General features: G+C 27.5%; 4 protein-coding genes across 8 annotated transcripts; 1 reads left to right on the forward strand and 3 right to left on the reverse strand.

Annotated features, from left to right (window-relative positions):
• Positions 1-2006: 2006 nt before the first annotated feature.
• On the forward strand, positions 2007-2978 carry LOC129611629 (enhancer of yellow 2 transcription factor-like). Its single transcript, XM_055524850.1, has 3 exons — positions 2007-2075; positions 2175-2272; positions 2645-2978. The coding sequence occupies exons 2-3, from the start codon at positions 2217-2219 to the stop codon at positions 2874-2876; spliced, it is 288 nt and encodes a 95-aa protein (XP_055380825.1). The 5' UTR covers positions 2007-2075; positions 2175-2216; the 3' UTR covers positions 2877-2978.
• A 462-nt stretch (positions 2979-3440) lies between these two features.
• Positions 3441-4264, reverse strand: LOC129611616 (60S ribosomal protein L27). The gene is made up of 2 exons (XM_055524833.1): positions 4192-4264; positions 3441-3929 (listed from the first exon to the last, which is right to left on the reverse strand). Exon 2 carries the CDS (start codon positions 3922-3924, stop codon positions 3520-3522), a length of 405 nt encoding a protein of 134 aa, XP_055380808.1. The 5' UTR covers positions 3925-3929; positions 4192-4264; the 3' UTR covers positions 3441-3519.
• Positions 4265-6853: 2589 nt separating this feature from the next.
• Positions 6854-9134, reverse strand: LOC129611636 (mitoguardin). Of its 2 annotated transcripts, XM_055524860.1 has the most exons (5): positions 9043-9134; positions 8740-8948; positions 8589-8680; positions 7803-8535; positions 6854-7741 (listed from the first exon to the last, which is right to left on the reverse strand). In XM_055524860.1, the coding sequence occupies exons 2-5, from the start codon at positions 8812-8814 to the stop codon at positions 7124-7126; spliced, it is 1518 nt and encodes a 505-aa protein (XP_055380835.1). In that variant the 5' UTR covers positions 8815-8948; positions 9043-9134; the 3' UTR covers positions 6854-7123. The 2 variants fall into 2 exon arrangements, with proteins under 2 accessions (XP_055380835.1, XP_055380836.1); XM_055524861.1 differs by having other exon boundaries at positions 8740-9084.
• Positions 9135-9744: 610 nt separating this feature from the next.
• LOC129611635 (probable histone-lysine N-methyltransferase CG1716) lies at positions 9745-20757 on the reverse strand. Of its 4 annotated transcripts, none has more exons than XR_008697179.1 (13): positions 20628-20748; positions 20446-20502; positions 20113-20377; positions 17986-19564; positions 14771-17917; positions 12453-14710; positions 12193-12399; positions 11792-12127; positions 11276-11736; positions 11049-11217; positions 10811-10986; positions 9910-10080; positions 9769-9851 (listed from the first exon to the last, which is right to left on the reverse strand). XR_008697179.1 is itself a non-coding variant. In XM_055524859.1 (11 exons), exons 2-11 carry the CDS (start codon positions 20317-20319, stop codon positions 9848-9850), a joined length of 8544 nt encoding a protein of 2847 aa, XP_055380834.1. In that variant the 5' UTR covers positions 20320-20377; positions 20446-20757; the 3' UTR covers positions 9745-9847. The 4 variants fall into 4 exon arrangements, 2 of the variants coding, with proteins under 2 accessions (XP_055380834.1, XP_055380832.1); XR_008697180.1 differs by having other exon boundaries at positions 20446-20499; positions 20628-20744; XM_055524859.1 differs by lacking the exon at positions 9910-10080 and having other exon boundaries at positions 9745-9851; positions 20446-20757.
• Between the last annotated feature and the right edge of the window lie 87 nt (positions 20758-20844).

Consider the following 20844-nt stretch of genomic DNA (forward strand, 5'->3'; position numbering starts at 1 on the left):
TATTATTATTATTTAAAGGTTTTTTAATTGGCTTTTATTACACTTTTAGATTTTATCAAGGCCCTGTTAATTAATTTTCATAAATAATAAAATATTTAATTTAATTTGATCAATTTTTTTTTAGAATTTTCGAATTTTGTTTTTTAATTACACAAGTACATGCGAATCGGATATATTTCAAAAATTTTATAAGAAAACATTTTATTATTTTCTAAATTATTAAAAGAAATAAAAGTGTATTTTGTTATAAACACAAACTGAAATTTTAAAACTGAAATTTTTAACATAAAAATATTATCTAGTTATTATAAATAGAATAATTTAATAATTAAAAAATAAATTTATAAAATTAAATAACTTGTTTCAAATTAATTATTGATTAATTTAGAAATTTCTTAGAAATTTCTTTTTTAAAATTCATAATTAAAAATTACATTTTTTTTTTTAATAAAATTTTAGTAAAAATTTGTAATATTACGTCATGTTAATATTCAATCATAATTATTATTATTTATAAAAATGTAATTTATATTTATTTTTTGCTAATAAACGTATACAATTCAATTACACATTTTAATTAGTTCCAATAATTTAACAGAAAACTAAAAATTTTAATAGCTATTTTTAAAATTATATCTGGCAAATAGATTTTACTTCAAAAACTTTAAAGTTCTATAAATTCCTAAATGAATAATATTAAAAAAATATTTAATTCGATTATTCAATTTTTCAATTCTTTCGATATTGCTGTTGAACACTTTTCCTGCATATAAATTTTAAGTAAATAAATAATTTAAGGATACGAAAAAATGAGAAAAAAAAAAAATAATTAAAAAAAAAAATTAATAAAGAACCATTAGCTTTTGCATTCCAATTTTATTTTTTCATAAAATTGTACGAATAAATGTAAATATAAATATTTCAAAAATTAAAACAAACAAAAAAAAAACCAATAAAGTAAAATAAAGTAATTTATATATGTAAATGTAAAAAAAAAAAAAAACAAAAAGTAATAAAATATTCTTGTAAGCCCGAATAAAGAATCATTTAAATTGAATGTTATTGAAATTTTTTTCTGTTTCCCACAAAATTATAATGTAAAATTAAATTAATAAAGAAGACAGAAACTAAATCTAAATAAATAAAAACAAAAAAAAAAATGTTTTTGTTGCATTTTAATCCAATTTTAAAGTATCATGATTCCCCCCTTTTAATCTTAAGATATAAAATCCAACTTAATTCAATAGTAATTGAAAAATAATTAATAATGTTTCTCCTATCAAAGACCTTCCTCTCTGTATGGCTTTAAAAATCTTATAACAAACCAAAGTAAATATTAAAAATCTTTCTTATAACAGAATTAACGTTCAACTTTTTACAATTCCATTGTTATCGTTATAATGTAAAACTCTCTAAACGTACATGTTTTTCAAATGTACGACCTTTTGAAGCCAAGCATACTGTAAAATCTTACCCAAAGTTATTTATATTTCTTATTGTACATATATTGATGACTGTAAAGCTATAACGCCTATCGTCTTTAACAAAGTCAAATTAGATTGATTATCTCACAACTGGGAAGTAGACACGAATAAAAAAATATTGATAGCCAAAAAAAAAATAGCCTTGTATAAGGAATAGTTTGTTCTACCACTATTGGAATAGGGTGGCAAGAAAGGAACTGTGCCAAGTTATCCAAAAACGTTGGACGTCAATTTTTTCCATCTCAGTTCGAAAAATTCAAGTGTGCAAAGCGTGCTTTCAATCTAGGAATGTAATCTAATATGTTTTGTATAAATTTTGTATGTATTAATTTCTTTTCACTACTTATTATTTCATTCCTTCACTTATATACATACATAAATCACTTCATTCTTGAATAAATATTGTTCAAGTAGAACTTCATTTATCTTACGTTAAGAAAACATTTATTTTGTCTTAAGGAAAAGATTTTAAAAACGAATGTGTAAACGTGCACATATAAACTGTCAAAACATGAAGTATTACTAGTCTGTCAAATCTGAAATGTTGATTAGTATTAATTTGTTTAGGTCGTAAACAAAAATTTTACCAAGGTGATTTTAAAATTACATTTTCAATTTATTTTAAATTTAATAACAATACGTTGACAACAAGGAAACTAAGTTTGGAAAATTTTTTTAATTTTTGAACAGAAAACAATAAAATAATTTAAAATATACGTATCACTCAAAGAAATGACCCTTACGACAGTAGTCGACCAAATGTCCATTTTATCAGGAGATCGTACCAAGTAAGTTAGTTGCACTTTGTTTAGCTCTTTTAAGTTAAATTTTGTAATTTGAATTGAATTGTGCAAAAAAAAAACTTCAAATATCTGTTTTAAATTGCAAAAAATCAAACAAAAATTCGGAGATACCCGAAACTTGTTTTTCATTTTGTACACAATATGTTCCATAAAACAAAAACCTGAGATAAACAATGAACTAAACAATGATTTAAATTGAATAAATGCATGTATATACATATACAGTATCGTTAGTTTGTAATGATTTTTATTACATATAACAAATCCAATATTGAAAATTACTCAAAAAAAGTATATATGTATGTATGTATCCCATATGCATAAATGATTATACAATTCAAATTTTTTTAATTTTAGGTTAAAGGATTTACTTCGGCAAAGATTAATGGAATGTGGCTGGCATGAGCAAGTAAGTTTAATGTGCCGTGAAGCTATAAAAGAAATGGGCTCATCAGCAAATGTGGATCAAATAGTAGCAAGAGTAACACCCAAAGCTAGAACATGTGTACCAGATCCAGTTAAAAAAGAATTATTGCTGAGAATTAAAGAAAGCTTAAGTGCTCAGGAAAATATTGAAATCAAAGAATAATTTATTTTTAACAAAAATGTGTAACTAATGTATGAAGTTTTTGCAAATAAGATATAAACTATTAAGATGTCTAGCAAACGAATCTTTAATTAAAACTTGTCATTAACCAAAACAAAACAAATCATTACTTGTAAATAAGAAATTCATTGTATTTTTGCTGTCCCTTATTATTCCTGTATCCACTATTGATCAAGAAAGTGACCAGAAGCTTAGTAAGAACAAGTACCCCTTTTTAAGTACTTACCCAGTAGAAAAAATACTAAAACTACGTACTTAATTTAAAATTAACACTTGTCCTTGAGCTGTACAAATCAGTACTTTTAAACATACGGGTACCCCAGTCAAATAAAATATGCGATTTTTATGGTTCATTTAATTTGTGCTTCTAACATATAAAATAAACACTTCCAAATTGGTAACTTGGAACTTTATTAGTCATTTAATCAAACTTCAATAGAAATATCCTATACGTAATTTCTTAAAAATTTAAATTTAATCTTGATGAAAATCGCTTCGTTTCCTAGCTAAAATGTCACATATTTGTAAACAAAAACACATTTGTAATTATAATTAACTTCCTTTTATTTCGCCGGTTATTTAAATTATATTTTCTTCCATATTAATCCTAATTAAAAAAATTTTCTTAGAACCTTAATTTTTGGAAGAACCACTTATTTTTTCCAGCTTTATATCTTGACTCAAATTTAACTCTGGTTTGGAAACGATGTGTTTTCCTTTTAACTGGATCTTTAAGATCTTTTGCCGAAATTTTTTCAAAAGTAATATCTACTGTGTATCTTGTGGGCATAAGATGGTTGTAATTCAAAACCTTTATAAAAGGCTTGATTTTTGACTTCTTCTTCAATTTACTCTTGTTCATACGTTTTGTAACTTTACGTGGATATCTATCAATACCAGCAATCAAAGCATGCCCAAATTGTTTATCGGATGTGCCATCATCAAATGTTTTAACGATTATAGCTTTTCTGCCTGCGTATCGTCCAGCCAAGACGATTACGACTTTACCCGTTTTCATAATCTTCCTCATTTTGTCTAAAATTAAGAACCAAATTAACAGAAAATATATAAGATTACATCTTGTTTGTATGTATATTGTAATCGACTTATGTGCATTGAAGTTTACATTGTAATATCACGATTTCATTAAAAATTAAAAACAAAAAACTCAAATAAAACTTTAACTTAAATATGTAAATAAAACAGATATTCTCTAAGATTTCATAAGTCAAAAACAATATTGCTTTTCCAGATGTTTTAAATAGTTTATTTGAAGAAAATATTTAACGCAACTTACAGCTTTAATGGCTGACCGGAAAAGAAATATATAAATAAACTTTCCATTTGACACAATCAAAAAAGTGTTACCAAGATTTTTGGAATTATTCAAACTTTTTCACAAATGTGTTTTCAACATGTATTCTTCAACCTTTAAGATATATAGACGGAATATCGACAAAATTATATGTAACTTATAATATGTCGAAAAATATTATGTGATACTTTTCACATAGCCTCAATATTTAAGGCCGTTTTCCCTTTTTGGAAAAAAACCAAAGTCCACAATAAAATTACAACTCCATATAAAAACGTATTTACTTTACATTCCCTATTGTATATTACAGATTAAGGCATTTATTTCAAATATTTTCGTTTTTCTTTTTGTAAATAATAGCGTAACGTAAGCTGTCAAATTTTTCTTAAGATTTCTTAAGCTTTCCTTAAAAATGAATAACTAAAAATCAACAACAATGGGCTGAATGTTAAACTGAAAATTTCATTTAAAATAACAAAAGTATTCATAATATCTTTCAATATTTTTTTGAAAACTGTCAAAATGACTTAAGGGCTTAATAAGAACAATATCGTATAAACAAAATATAACGACAAATTTCCAAGCTGACCATTGTGGACCATTAACCTTAACCGTAATTAGCTGTAATATTATTCTATATATATATCTAAATCTACTAAATTTCTTTTTTATTATTTCTTTTTTTTAAAACGTTTGAAACATTAGTATATGAACATGTAAGACTTTTTGTTAAATTTACAGTTATGTAGGTAAAAGTATATTTCATTATCTTTTATAATTAATATATTATATTGTGTAAATATTATACGTATAAGCTTTGTCTCTTAAGCGTGTTTTTCTCTCACAAAATTTTAACATATACTTTGACGTTGTCAAAAAATAACTCAGTTATTTTAAAACTAGTCTCGAGGCTTTTTTAATAAGTTTATAAATATAACGTCGCTTTTTTAACAATAAAAATAATATAAGTATATTATTTTAAAATGAATTTAACTGAGTTATTTTTAAATTTTTCTGTCGCAGGATACTTTTCCAAATAAATTCTTCAGGAGAAAAAAAAAACTTATGCTTTTGAAAAAAAAATTTAGAAACAGTTCTGATGGAACTTTTATGGTTGCTTTTTTAAATAACGGAAGCAAAAAACTGACATATTCCAATTTTTCTGATAGCTGAAATTAGAACCTTGAATTGACAATTCGTTATACAAAGCCCTTAAATCTCCTAATTTGTCCCGTTATCTTAAATTTTTAGTAATTTCACTTAAATGTGAGTTTTAAAAAAAGTAGCGTGAGAAACATTGTGCTCTGACAATACTCAAAATTGGATAATGTTTACACATATTTGATGGGATTGCAAACCAAAAGACTATACAATATACAAATATATAAATAAATAGTCAAATAATATAAGGAACAATGAAAGTAATTTAGTGAAAGAGACAAGTCAAGGCAGATTTATTTCACGTATTCAAAACATTTCAATTAAAATAACCAAAAAGGGTTCTTTACAAATGGTTTGTAACTTTGTTTTACAAATTCTCCACAAATGATTTTTTCTAAGTTTCACACTTTTATAATCCAAAACAAAAAATTACCGCTTTTTAGTATAACCAAAAAATATTTATTTGTTTGATAAATACTTTGAAATTGACTTTTATAATATACTTATTTGTAAAGTTTTTAAAAGTTTTTTCAAGTTTTCTGTTTGATTTATTTTTTTTTAAGTAAGAGAAATTTCGCTTTGTTTCTGTTTTTAAAGTTTTTGCAAGTTTTATCCCAGACAGACCAATTTATGTATTTACTATAAATTTCGCTTAGACTAGGGTTGCCATTCGTAACCTTTTAAGTGTAAATGTTTACTTCTCATTACCTTACAGTGTGTTTATTTATCTTTTTTAAATTTTTTTTTTAAGGAATACACTTTTTTGACAAGAGAAAAAGACGATTTCGTTTATTTCAACTCTGTTAAAAAAACTGTGCTTTTAGTTTCTAGCCAAAGACATAACAGTTCGAAGTTATCAAGAGGAAATAGAAAATTTATCCTAATAATAAACAATGATCTGATCACAGGAATAGATTAAATATGAATACCATTAAAGATTGGAAGCTCGTATAATAAAACTTTCCGAAAAAAAAATGGAGAAAAGTACTAACAATACGAAAATAGAATAACACAAAAGAAAATAATAGTTAAGTATTATAGAAAATTGAAAGAAATTACGAATAATTAAAATAATAGTAATTATACATAACAATAAGCGAACCAAAGTTCATATCATATTGATTTAAGAAAAAATTTTGTCGTTGAGAAAGTTTAGTTTCGTTGAGTGTATCTCTTTCTCAACGAGAGAATTTTTTTTAAACTTAATTTTGCATGAATAAAAATATTCATTTTTCATACAAAAACTTTGCGTGTACCTATGTATGTAAATTACATTATACACTTTTTTTTATAAAATACGTTACATATATGAAACTACAATTTTTCCATTAGATGCGTCCACTTTTTAAAGAAAACAATATGGGAACTTAACTTAAGCACTTACCGAAATACTTCAGTTTTTGCCCGTTCATTAAGAACTGTATTAATTTCATTAGGACAAAACTTATTATTACCACTTTTTAAAAATTGAAAACCCCATTAATTTCCTAATCACCTTTTCATAAAATTTTATTGTATCAAGTCAATAGATTCATAAAATCAAAAATAATAAAAACAACAAAATATTTGTCTTCCTTGCTAATTAGGAAAACAAAACAGTCAGCATTTCATAAATTTATCGCCACTTTTAAAATGGAATTTTTTTTTATATGTAAATTTCTATTAGACATAAATTGTCTATTAGGTAAAACAAACTAATAAAATTTTATTCTTAAATGAAAAGCAAAACAATACTTGTACTATAAAACTACTCTCATTGACTAAATTTAACTCCAATATTATTTACTCGGGTTTTCATATGTTGCAAAATGTCCTCAGACAAATCTTCTACTGTTGTATAACGGCATTTTTGAAAGTTAAATATGTCTACTAAAAATCCTAAGGTTTGTTCCCTAAAATAATGACAAATATCACGAAGATTTTCATTAGGACCAAAAAATCCCCAAGCCATTAAAGGTGATATTTGTTCAGATATTGTGTAAAAATGTGACATAAATCCATTGGGATATTTCAACAATCTTTTTTTGGCTTTCAACACAGACCAAACAGCCGTGGTTAAAGCAGTTTCTTTAAATCCATTCGACAAAAACCGATTTTGAACAACAGCCATTACACTGCCTGGGGGATTTTCTAAATCTCGGAACGAATCCAATATTATGAAGTCAATACAAATGTCATAAAATGTCATTGCTTTTACATCACGAGCATCCAGTTCACTTTCAATAATCGACCAATTATTTTGGTCATGCAGAAATTGCATCAAATCTTCGTATCCAACCAAAAAATCTTTAGGATCTTTATCACCGAGACATAGTAAATCTGTTAACACTTGTCGACCAGTATCTGCCACCCATTGCCCATTTGCTTGATCCTGTAATAAAATTTAACATCATTTTTGTATATTTATTTAATGTTTGTAAATTAAACCTAACCTTGAATAAAAATTGAAATGCTAATCTAATGCAGTGTAATTTTGCTAAATATTCTAGATCTGTCGAGCATCCAACCATTTCTGTTCTCAACGTTCGACAAGGAATAGGGTTATCTTCAAATTGTTTAACAGCATTTGTGTATAATGGATATTGTTCAAATTCTGCGAAAGCTTCTGTAAAATCCTCGAATTCGCGTAAATCTGCAACCTGGTCAAGAGCTGAAGCAAAACTTTCAGCGGAATCGAAATTAGGATCAGATCCTGTTCGGCGTAGACGACTTGGTACCTTATCCGTTTCTTTTTCTAATTGTGTTTCTTCTCGAAATAACACTGAACGTTGATCTAAGAACAATAATTCACTTTGTTCTTGCAAAGTGTATGCCATATCTAACAAATTTTGAATTTCACGACAAAATTCAGATTCTTCTGCAGTTGTTAATGCAGCAGGAACTCCCCCTGGAGAATAATGTACGGCTAAGGCATCTTCCCAGTGATTGATCACTGCTTCTAGAGCTTCCATTCCCATAACTCCTAGCTGTTGGGAGGTTAAGTGAGGAGTTACTATCACGTTAGGTCCTACAGATCCAGAAGCTAAAGACATGCGATCTGACAAAGCAATAATAGAAGCAACAGGACTTCCAGACCTTGCAGATATCTTAGAACCAGCCACAGATATTAAATCATTAGGGCTGCGTACACTGTTCCTTGTTCGTCTACCTCCTCGCCTTTGTACTCTTAAAGAAAAATATTAACTTTTTATAATTTTCAAAACAAACAAAAAAATTACCGCCGTAGGGGTCTAGGTGTTTTTCTCCTGCGTAAAAACCGAGCTAAGACACCTAACAGAACAACACTAGCTGTTACAGACAAGGCAACAATCTGTTGTAAATATGTATTATGCTGATGATATTGTGTAAGTTAAAGAAAGAAAAAGTTACCTTTTGAGATGTAGACAACCTTACTGGTAGCATTTTGTAATTAAATAATTTAGGAGACAGTATATTACTGATCATACCTAATCTAAATTTTATTTTCTATAAATTCTAAGAAGAATACATTTTTCTTTTAAGTTTTGGTATATATTTCACTTTCGGAAAAATTTTTTTCTGTTATGTGCAGTTTTTGAGGTTAACGTTATATTTTTTATCTAAATCACAAAATAAATATTACTAGCTTTAATGTACTATATTTTTCATTAAACGCAAGAGCTGAATTTTCAAATTAAAATTTTAATAAATTACCAGAATTTGGATAACTTCTTGGCAATTCAAAAATAAAAACAAGGAAGTGAAAGCTGATGTTTTCTAATCAACAATAAATAATTTCTTTTCCCTTGGTACTGCATTAAAACATTAAAATGAAATAACACTGTGTCTTTCTTTTAAGAAATTACATATGACTCAAAATACGACATTTAAGCACTTCAAAGTCGAAAACGACACAATTCACAATGTTATGTTTAAAAATAATAATTTTGTCAGAGAAAGTGAAGAGTTACTTATGATAAATATGCATGCGTTTATTTTTGTATTTTATTACTTTTGAAATTCCTATATTTTTGAAAAAATTACATTTGACATTTTGAATTTAAATATTAATATGGGTATTTTTCTCTCAAAAGTAATACATAAATAAATTAATATATTTGACAATTCGAAATAAAGTAGACAGCAAAACTTTATTATACCATTTTCGGCATACAGGAATATAACAATATCAATAAATATATTAAAAGGTTAAATATATTTGGTTGTTTTTATAAAATTGCGCGCTGAGGTCTTTCTAGTCCAACTAATTACACTTACTGCTTCATTGGACAGTCGTTTTAAGTCAACATTTTTTTTTAATTTCTGTAGTAGAATAATGTAAGATAATAAACACAACGAAAATTATATTTTCATATATATTATTAACACAGCATTCCTGATTTAACAAATATCTTTCCCACAAAAATTAAATTGAATATATCAAAAATAATTTCACAAAATTTCAGAAAAATGTCAGTAATTTTAACACACGCCGATAAAATGTTCACACAGAAAAACGTCACCTAGAAGCAACAACTTATTAAAATATAATAAATAGGTTAAGGTTTTAATTAACGGTACGTAAAAATTAATTAGTGCTTAAAGTACTAAGTGAATTCAATAAATTTTTACAATTATATTTATGAATTTCAGCCATAAATCTATTGAATTTGTTCTTCATATATCTGTTATTTCCATTAACTGGTTTTACGGCTCATTGTTATAATGCTGATTCATAAAAAATTTATGAACCTGTAATTTAAAAAATGTCAATTTGAATTTTATTTTGATTATAAAAAAACTTGTTGGTACTGTTTCAATTTCCGTATTTTTATTTAAAATAAACTCTAACAATATACATTTTTTGCGTTTATTCAATATAAGAAAAAAAAATAAAAAGTACATATGTATAACCAACTTTTAATAGGTTCGCTTTTTGTTTTTAAGATTACATACGAAACAATTTTCTAGATTCTTACACCGTTAATTTTTATTACAAGTAACTAAAATTGTAAATACACAGTTCACAAATTTCTTGTGATAGATATATATTAAGTATGTATGTATGTATTCATGCAAAAAGCACAGCCGTTTTACATATACATATTTTATTTCTATTTATCTTTTCAAAACTGATTTCAAGCTTGTACACTTAATAAAACGAAATTAAATAAATTGTTATTTTACCTTAATTATTTAAATATTAAAAAAACGACAATATTAAAAGTATGCTAAAATTCGATAATAGATTTTTTCAATAAAATCTAAAGTTCGACTTTACATTAAATTTTTATGACAATGAAATAAACTAAGAACTAAATTTTTAAAATAGAATTTATAACTAAATGATATTATTCAAACTTCTTGATAAATTTGACATTTTTTTAACTTATTATATAATTCATTATAGACATTATTAATAATGAAAAATATTTAATTATTTGTACAAGTAATTCTTTAATGTAATGAATAATTAACTTACAAAGGAATTTCTTTATATTCTGGATCTGTTTCCGGTCTTATGTATGTTTCTCCATATTTAGCCATATATTTTTTTATGAATTCTCGAGATTTGTTTTTAACAGAATCCGTTACAATAAGAGTTTGTCCTGTAGAATCACAATGCTTCAATTCTTTTATCATTACAAAATGTGTAAGCTGAAAATAAAACAAAAAAGCCATGAAAAAAATTCTTTAAAAAACATCAGGCTATACATTACCTTTCTAGCAAGGTGTTTGAAATCTTCATTGGTTGTTATTTTACCCACTTGGCAGCTATCTTTTCTGTAAGGCTGTAGATGTTGCACAATAATACCAGCTATATCCGAACGAAATTTTTCTTTAGCTTTTCTAGCAAAATATCGATGGTTTTTATTAGATGTTTTGGATCTAAAATAAAGGAATAAAATTTTAAAAAATTGAGCTTTAAAACAATTGTAAAGTTTACTTTTTAACTTCATCGGAATTTTTATGTTTTTTATCTTCTAATTTTGATCTTTTCTTAAATTCAGCAGTAATATTACTACTAGTAGAGTTACTGGCCCCATTTCCATTCGACTTTTCTTTTATCGGCAGCGGTCTTTTTAAAGGTTTCTTAATTTTTAAAGCATCTAATTCATCTACAATACTTTCCCCTTTGACAATTTTTTCTATTAATTTTGAATCTAGCTCTTCGACTATGGTATCATCATCTTCATCAGAAGAAATTAAATAATCGGCTATAGGTAATGGATCTGATTCATTTAACTGATTGATATTGATATCGTCACTAGCTTGGTCAACGGTTTTTAACAGAAGGCGAACCTTACGACGTTTAATTTCTTCTTTTCGACGTCGTATTTTTTCTTTATTTTCTTTATAGCGCCGCATTTCATTTTGGTTATAAACCCGATCTTCTTCTTTTCTTGGCTAAAAATATAAATTATTTAATAAAGAAGGAATTCCTAGTTTCAGTTATATTTACGCTAATTGCTCTTTCTTGTCGCAATAATGATAGAGCATCCGTTTCATCAAAACCTTCACTATCAGAGCTTGAAGAACCTGAATAGTGATTATCATTTGTATTAATAGTGACGCTACTTCCAGATATAGTCGCATTAGTGGTATTATCAGGATTAACCAAAGGGAATATTTTTGGCGGTGGTTCCCATTGTGGACGCCGTATTTTTACATGATAATAATAAATTCGACCGTGAAGTGGATCAATAGCAAATTTCCAACCAGGTGGCAAATCCACTTTAGGCATTTTATAATCACATGGATTAGTTGATTTCAATCTGGGTGGAATTTTGATGTGTATCTATAATAAATATAACTACGTAAGTAAAAATAAAAATATTATTTTAACAAATAATTAAAATATACATGACTAGGAGGAGTTGGAATTTTTCGCTTATCTAAAGTGTACCAAGTATTAGTTTTCTGATCAACACAAAAAGGAATATCACGATGATGCGTTTTTGTGCAATCAAGTAGAAAAAATTTACACTTAAACTCGAATTCTCTCCTCGCTTCATACTCCAAATTACGACGTTTCTCTGCATTTAATTTTTCAGCTTCGTCCTGCGCAACCTGTATAAAGTAGTTTAATAGATATTTAAAAAAAAATTCTATTTATAACTTACTTTAGCTGCAAATGCCTGTCGCCGTTGTTCCTTTGTTAGTCCATCGTCTAATTTCTCTTGATCGTTTTTGCGACGTTCTTTATTAATATCTACTTTATTTGGCCAGCGTTGCTTAATACTGCTATCCCATCGGGATTTTTTGTATCTATCTCGACTTGTTTTGAAATCACGTTCGTCTTCAGCAACATTTAAAGCGGCATATCGTCTGTCCGCTTCCCGTTCATGTTCTTTCATTTGTTCAACTCTTTCTTTCCGAGGAATTCTAAATACTTCAGGTAAAACTTCCCAGTCATTTATTAGCTTTACAGCAAGATTTTTAATTTCAGATTGAGTTTCTTTTGCATTTTGATCTAATATAGTTTCGCTAGGTTTGTCTTTGACAGCAATTGCATGACCACTATTACTATCGCTCGCAGAACCATCTATTGGTGATATTGTGATAATCTTTTCTTGGGTCCAATTCTGTACTATTTGATAAACTTTACTTTCCTTTAACATGGTTTTGTTTGGTATTGGTAAACAGTTTAATGTTTCTAAAATCGCTAACCGCATTTTTAAGTTATCTTCTGTTGGGTTACTGTCTCTAGATTCAGATTCATTCATCCATCCATGTAGGAGTTTCAAACCATGATAATCTAAGAATAATCTTCTGCAAGGAATTTCACCTGCTCTTAATATTTCTAAAAGATTAATTCTAGTTTGCAATAACTTCGCTCTCACAATTAATCTACTTAAACGTAGAGTTTGAACTTGATTTTTGAGACCAGTTTTAGATAATCTGTATATTTCATCTTCCAAATCCGGATCTTCAAGGAAATCGTGTTTTTGTTGTGCTAATCTTATTTCGCGTTTTCTCTGTTTATCCTTTTTACGTTGCTCTCTTTCTTGCTGTTTAATTTTTATTTCTTCATCTGTTAATATTGCCTTGGTTTTGGCAGGTTCAATCAATTTGTCACTCAAATTTTTTTCACTATTAGCTTTTTCTTCCTCTAATATTTGAAGCTTATCTTTATTTGCATATGATTGAACATCTTTTGAAATTTTTTCTAAATCTTCCTTAGTTTTAAAATCTAACTCGATATCTTCTTCAATTTCCTCATCACTGTCAGGCTCCTCACCAATCCACCCCCGGCAATTTACTGCTTCACAAAAACATCTTTGAGCTTGTTTTCCATATCTTTGAAATTGGTAATCAAATGTGATTTCTTCTCCGGGAGCAACCGTTCTAGTTGTGAAAAATCCAATATGCAATTCCCCATTAACAGTCCACTTTTGAGTTTCTGCGTTTGGATCGCATGAATGATTTATAAATCGTGAAATATTTCCCCTTGAGGTGGCATCTATTATCGCATTAGATCTCAACGACATAAAATAGAAGTGCTTATTTTTACAAGCAGAATACTCCGCCGCACGTTTTTCAAATTGATCGCTATCAACAACTTCACCAACATATTCCATTATAAATTCTCCTGCTGGAATTTCTACATCAGCAAATATCCCACAACCTTTTTTTTCTGTCATAAATACACGACAAGGTGCGTATTGACCTCTTTGAAAACGTTTATTAGTGCAACGATCACCAACATTGCACTTAGGACCACACTCTATCATAAGTAACCGATTTAAACAGTCCTCCCCACAACCATACTCACCACGTTCTTCCTCTTCTTTTGTTAAAAAGCAATCACACATCATTCTTTTAGCTTCTTTGCTAATAACACGCTCACACTTATATTCATTCTCTTTTATTTGTTTGAATTGATTAAGACTATTTTCCATAGCCTTTAAAAATTTTGTGTTTTGCGCTTGAACTTGAGCTAAATCTGCACGTATTAAATCTTCGTAATCATTTCTTACGAGACCACCTCGCCCTATAGCATTTTGCTGGTTTTGTTGCATAGCAATTGATTTCAAACGATGGGATCGCCTTATTGTTGAGTTATTCGAATTGTGTTCATCATGTAAATCTGATGATTTTTTCAGCTTTTGTGAAAATGTTAAACTTGCAGAATTTTCATTCGATAGAATGCTATCATTCTCTGGTGAATATTTCAAGCTGGATTTGGAAACCGCAAAGCCCTCCGCTGACTTTTTCTTAATTTTTTTAAGTTCTTTATAAGTTTTTTTCCAGTCTTTTGAAAGCTCATTTTTCTTTAAAGTTTTCAAAAATTTTTTTAATTCCCTATCCTTTTGACTAATTTCACTTTTCTTTTTTGATTTTTTATCTATTTGATTTTGAATTAATTTTAGCTGTTCATCTAAAAATTGAATAAAAACATTATAAAAAAAATATTTATTATAAGACAAAACAGTTTTACCTAAAATAGTGTTTTGATTTTTTGGTGAACCCATAAATTTTAACTCATGCAAAGAAGCTATCATTGAGTTTGGTATTTTTATAGAAGTTGAAATAATACTATCTGCGATGTCGCGTTCTAAACTATTTTGTTCATAAAAATGACTTGCTTCTTTTTTATTGTCGTTTGTCATTTTATTTCTATCCAATTCTTCATCAGACAGTGGGGGAGGCAAAGGAGGTGTTCGAGGACCAGCACCTGTTTTCTTGTGAATTGGTGTTGATTCGTTGTAGTTGATCATTGAATTAAAAGAAACTTCATCGTTTAAGTCTTTGTCAATGCTTGAATCTATTTGATCAAACCATTCTTCACGCTTTTCTTTCTGCAAGGCTTTGATTGGAGTTAAAATATTGCATTTTAAGTGTAAAGAACTAACGTTTTCCTTACTCTCGATGATATTAATACTTGACAAATCGCAAATTAACTTAGTTTTTTCATTATCATTTTCCTTTTGCTCAAAACATTCGGGTGGAACACTTTTCTCATTGGAATCTTGGTTTTCGTTTTCGCAAGTCTTAGACGTATTCTGAAGATTGTTCGAAATTTCTGTATTTTCATTGTCACCCTCAATACTTTTTAATTTTTCTTCTATATCACATATAGTTTCTTTTTTATTCTCATCCTGTTCAGAAACTGTTTTATCGTCAGATGTTTTATTACGAATACCTCTTCGTCCTATAGATTCCTTTTCATCATCCGATGAGTGTGATCTGCTAAGAAGATTTCCTGCAGCTTCTAAAAAACTTTCAATATCTTTTAGAGGATCTAAAATCTCATTGGTTGATTCATTTGTTTCTTGATTTTCCTGTAAAGCTATTTGTAATTTCTTTGAAGTTTCCAATGTTTTTGGAGTTTGATTGACAGTTTCCATTTCAATTTCTTTACCACTATAATCTTGAACTTTGGACGTTTCAGATGATTTATTTTCTTTTTCAAAACTAGAAACTTCAATATTAACGATTTTCTTAGATGTTTGCTCAGGAAATTCACTTATTTCTTTCTCTAAATTTTTAATAAAGTTTTCTTCTGAGTTAACATCACACCTCAAAACTTTGTTATGAGGTTGTGTTGTAAATATATTTGAGTCTGTACATTCTTCTAAGTTTTCCTTGGACAAATGCTGTTCGCCATTAATATCTGCAACTTTTTCAACTGCTGAGCTATTTTCTTCTTTTAAAATTAAATCGGACGTAGAATTCGTGGATCTAACACTTTCTTCTTCATCTACACTTTTATTGCGTCCTTTTATTTTAATTTCTTCGGCTGCATCGATTTTATTTTTGATTACATCACTTTCTAGACTTTTTTCAAGATCTTCATCTTTATTAAATATGCTTTTATCAATTTTCTTTTCTTTTAAAATTTTCGGACTCTTGTCTAATCCGAGAAATTTTTTTTGCATTATATCGTTTTCATTTTCAAATTTCAAATCAGCAATATCAGTTTTTGAAGTTTTATCTTGAGCAGGTATAGTTGTTTCGGTTTTCTTTTTCTTTTTGTTGTACACCTTTTGAGCCATTTCATCTTTTGCAGCAAAATTGAAAATATCAATGGTTCTCAAAGATGTTTCGTTTTTTAAACTGTTATATATCTCATTTTTATTATTTTTATCACTTTTCTGCCTTAAATCCTCTTTGTCTGATTTAGAAATTAGTTTTTGTGTAAAAGAATCTGATTTGCTTTTTGTTTCAACTTTGGTTTCACTCCTATTTTTTAGTTCATCTTTATCTTTACCTTTTCTATCTTGTTTAGCTAATTCTTTACTTTCTTTAGTTTTGATTTCTTCTTTAACCTTAAAATCTGTTTTTGAAGTATTTAGTTTTAATTTGTTTTCAAATTTATCTTTTAACTCTTTTTTAGACCTAGAATCATTCGACGATTTATAAAGTTCCTTGTTTACTTGTTCTTTTGATTTGTGATCTCCTTTATAAATTAACTCAGTTTTTAACTGGCTATCATATTTGGCTTTATTTTCTTGTTTAGACTTATTTTCTTCTTTTGATTTTAGTTTTTGATTCTTATCACTTTTCTTTTTAGTCGAATCAGTTAAAACTTTTGATTTAGAATCCATTTGAACCTTTTCAAGCCAAATGTCCATACCTGTTTTAGATTCTTTTGGCTTGATTAGCTGAACTGTACTTTTCTCTAAAGTTGAAGTTAATTCATCCCTATTTTTTTCTACCGATATTTTTTCATTGTTAGATACTTCCAATAAAATTGGAGAAATTTCATTAAAGCAATCTTCAGATTTTGTTGAAATTGGTAAATGAATTTCCTCGCTACTTTTTAAATTAGCTTGATTATTTTCAACGTTTGCTTCTCTTAGTTGTAAGACTTTTTCATCCTTTTCTTTATCTTCATTTTTTTGAAAAGATTTTTCCACTGATAAATTTGATATCTCGCAAAACTGAATATTATTTTCAATTTTTTCTGTTTCTATTATGTTTAACGTACTCTCACCAGTTTCTGTTAAAGATTCAATTTCTACAACTGCTTCAGTTAAACATACTACTTCTGAAGCACTTTCTGCCAAACATACAACTTCTGAAGCAGTCTCTGGTAAGAAGAAAACTTCTGTCTCAGACTGTGATTTTTCATTTAAGTCACTTAAACTTTCTACTGTACCTTTGCAGTCATTTTCTAAAATCTTTGCTTCAGCATTGCAATTGCTCAATTTATTTAGTGAAACTTCATCCCTTGAAAGTTTTTCATAATTGTCTTTCTTTTCATTAATATTCAATTGTTTAGATTTTTCCGTGTTGCAATTTTTTTCTTTAAAGCTAACCATACTTTCCCCTTTATTAGCTTCTGTTTCTGTTTTACCTACAGGAGGAACATTCAAATTATTTTTGTAACTTTCTTCAGTTTCTTCCAAAAGATTTGAAGCACAAGGTTCATTTTCGATAAATCGATTACAACGTTCTGCCTTTTTTAGTTTTATATTGTCAACACTTTTAATTAAAACGCGTACCTCTTTCATATTTTTACCTATTAAATTTTCATTTTGTTTAGAAGTACACATGGTTGCCGAATCATTTGCCTTCAATGTTTCGCATACATTATTATTAGTACTAGTTTCCTCCTGCGGTTCAGCTTCTTTTGCCCTAACTGTTTGTATAAAATTAAAATCATATTTTATTTTAGTTTCTTTAAACATGTAATTTAAAAAACTTTACCTATTAATTTTTCCGAAAAATTCCTCAAAATATCTGTTTTAGTTTTAAGTTTTTCATCTTTGGGAATAATATTTTCGAACTTAATTGGATTGTAAGAGTTATGAAATTTCTTTGGTAAACCAATTTCATAACGTATTAATTTTTCTGATGTACCTTCACATATTTTAAACGCGATTGGTACATCAACTTCCAAATTTTTCATTGATTTACCTATGATTATGTTATCTAAATGAGCATCCTTAGAGAGTGTGAAGGTTGGATTAATATTTATATTTTTTAAATGTTGTGTAGGTGATTGTTCCAAGAGGAAATTATTGGCTTCACTTTTACTTTCATTCGCAGTTCCGAATTCATTTGCTAAATCTTTTTTATTAGATATTTCAGCATCAATTGTGAAATCTGTTACATTCAATGTATGGTCAGTTTTGGTTTTAACTGGAACCGGACTGAAATTCAAGCTTTCCTTCTTAATTTTTGGTCTACCCGGACGTCTCTTTGTTAGGATATTATGTGCTTCATTTTGATCGAATGTTGCTCCTTCATTTTTTCTTTCTGCTATGTATGATTTCATCATTTTCTGATCATCACTAACGTCTTGACTAGATATTTTTCTTGGGACACTCAAACGGTTGTCAGCAACAATTTTACCTTGAATTTGAATTAAAGATTTTGGTGGGGATTGTTTTTCTCTAATCATACCATATAAATTTCCACTGATATCTTTTGGAGGAAAATCACTTTCGGTTTGGGGAAATTTTCTTATAATGCTTGGTAAATCGTTTATTTTCGGAACTACTTTCGTCGCAAAGCAATCATTTTTGACCGTTTCGGTATTTGGATTTGTACTAGAAAGTTTGGATGAATTCAGTTTAGATTTTGCTGGCATCGAATCGATTCTAGCTTCTATTTGAATTTTTTTGTGACTTTTTTTATTTAACAAATCGCAAACATCATATTTTAGAACTTTTTTTCTTGTATTTCGAACAAAATTCGGGTTTATTTCGAAACTCGGCGATGGTTTCCCCATTTGAACTTTATTTTTATCAACTATACTGTCGTTTTCTACAGGTTTATCTATTTTATTTGATTCAGAAAAATTATTTTTGGTAGTAGTACTATTATCGAGTGTTGTATTTACAAATTTACGTTTATTTTTGTAAGTTTTAGTAGATGACGGATTAAACTGAACGTGCAGTATTTCAGGGGATGGTAAATTTCTCTCCACATTTGGATTGCTGTGAAAGGTTTTTAAAACTGGATTAGAATTACTATTTTCTTCTGAACTAATTGTTATAACGCTCTCGCTCGAAGTTTTTGTTTCCATTTCAAAATTTGTATTCCTTAATTGCTGCTTTATTGTATCTGCATTTGCTATCTCAATTGTTTCCTGTGTACTATTTTCCAATTGAATATTAAAAATGTCCTCATTTTCATATACTTCGTTTTCAAACTTTAAAAGGTCGTCATCATTTTCAACATATGATTTTCTAAATGATCTATGCGTTTCTGTATCCGCAATATTTTTTCGTGGTCGACCTCTTGATCTTTTAACTTCTTTTATTGCTTCTTCACATGCACCCTAAAATAGTATTTTTTTTTTCTTTTTAATTTTGTTTTTCCATTTTTATTATTAAAAAAACATGTATAAAAAATAAAATATGATGCAACTTCTACTATGAATTTTTTATAAAACTTTTGGTAATGTTTCGAATGCGAGCAAAAATTCCAGTATAACAGTTTTGCTAGAGTCATTAAAATTTATAAAACTTTACTTTAATTAATACTTTAAAGCATAATAAAAGGTAAAGGAAATAAGTAGAGAAACTTCACTAAGTTCATGTTTTCCTTCTTTTAAAATGCTTTTAAATTATTTTGTTCACATATTTTTTAAAATTGTAAATATAACAATCACATTTTTTTATTTTGAATCTATCTACATGAACAAAATTAAGTATTGATTAGATACAATTTTTAAATTTATGCTTAAACACTGAATTCATTCAACAAAATATAAACTTTTTAAAACACAGTAATCTAAAAATATTCCACATTTTATAAGCTTAGGAAATTAAAAACAAAAAAAAAACTGTTATACTATGTCATATATTGATCTACAAATGGACTCACTTTTTTTACAGAAGGCATTGAATTTATTAGAATCTGTCTTTTGGCATTTTTTGTTGTCTCATGTTCAATATTTTGACTTTGCTCTTGAAAAATGCTTTCATCTTCATTATCTTCATCATTTTGTGATAAATCTATATTTTCACTTTCATCTGCATTTGATTTTTCGTAATTTGCACTTAAAGTATTAAAGTTTTTCGTGCGTCCCATTTTTATATATAAAATTTTTTTTCTTGTTTCAAAATATACATAAATGTACGTAAATCATCTATATTAACAAAAAAGAATTTAATAATGCTTTAAATTAGATAAACTTTTAGCAAACTATACACTCACCTATTAAATTATGTTTTCGAATGCTAATTAATAGTAATACTTCAATTCAATTTTCTGCTGAAATATACATATGTAATTATACTTAGCTTTGAGAGGCAGAACCAATTTATAAAATGAATTGTAAAGTGTTGAAATGTGATGCATAATCTTAAAATTTTTTAGCTATTATTGATGTGACTTACTTCCTTCTAATAGACAAAATCGATTATTCCACAATATTTCGAATTAAATTGCTTTAATTTCTTTTATAAAAACTTGTTATTGAGCCACAAAACTTTTACATATCGCCATTAATTTTCAATTTTACTTCTTCAATACTTATCTTTCAAAACTTGTGTTACCATTTTCATTTTCTAAAAAGCGTTCTGAAAATGTTTTAATTAATATATATTAAGGACA

The sequence above is a fragment of the Condylostylus longicornis genome, unplaced genomic scaffold (assembly GCF_029603195.1).
Source record: "Condylostylus longicornis isolate FDR11 unplaced genomic scaffold, ASM2960319v2 ptg000054l, whole genome shotgun sequence".
Classification (NCBI taxonomy): Eukaryota; Metazoa; Arthropoda; class Insecta; order Diptera; family Dolichopodidae; genus Condylostylus; species Condylostylus longicornis.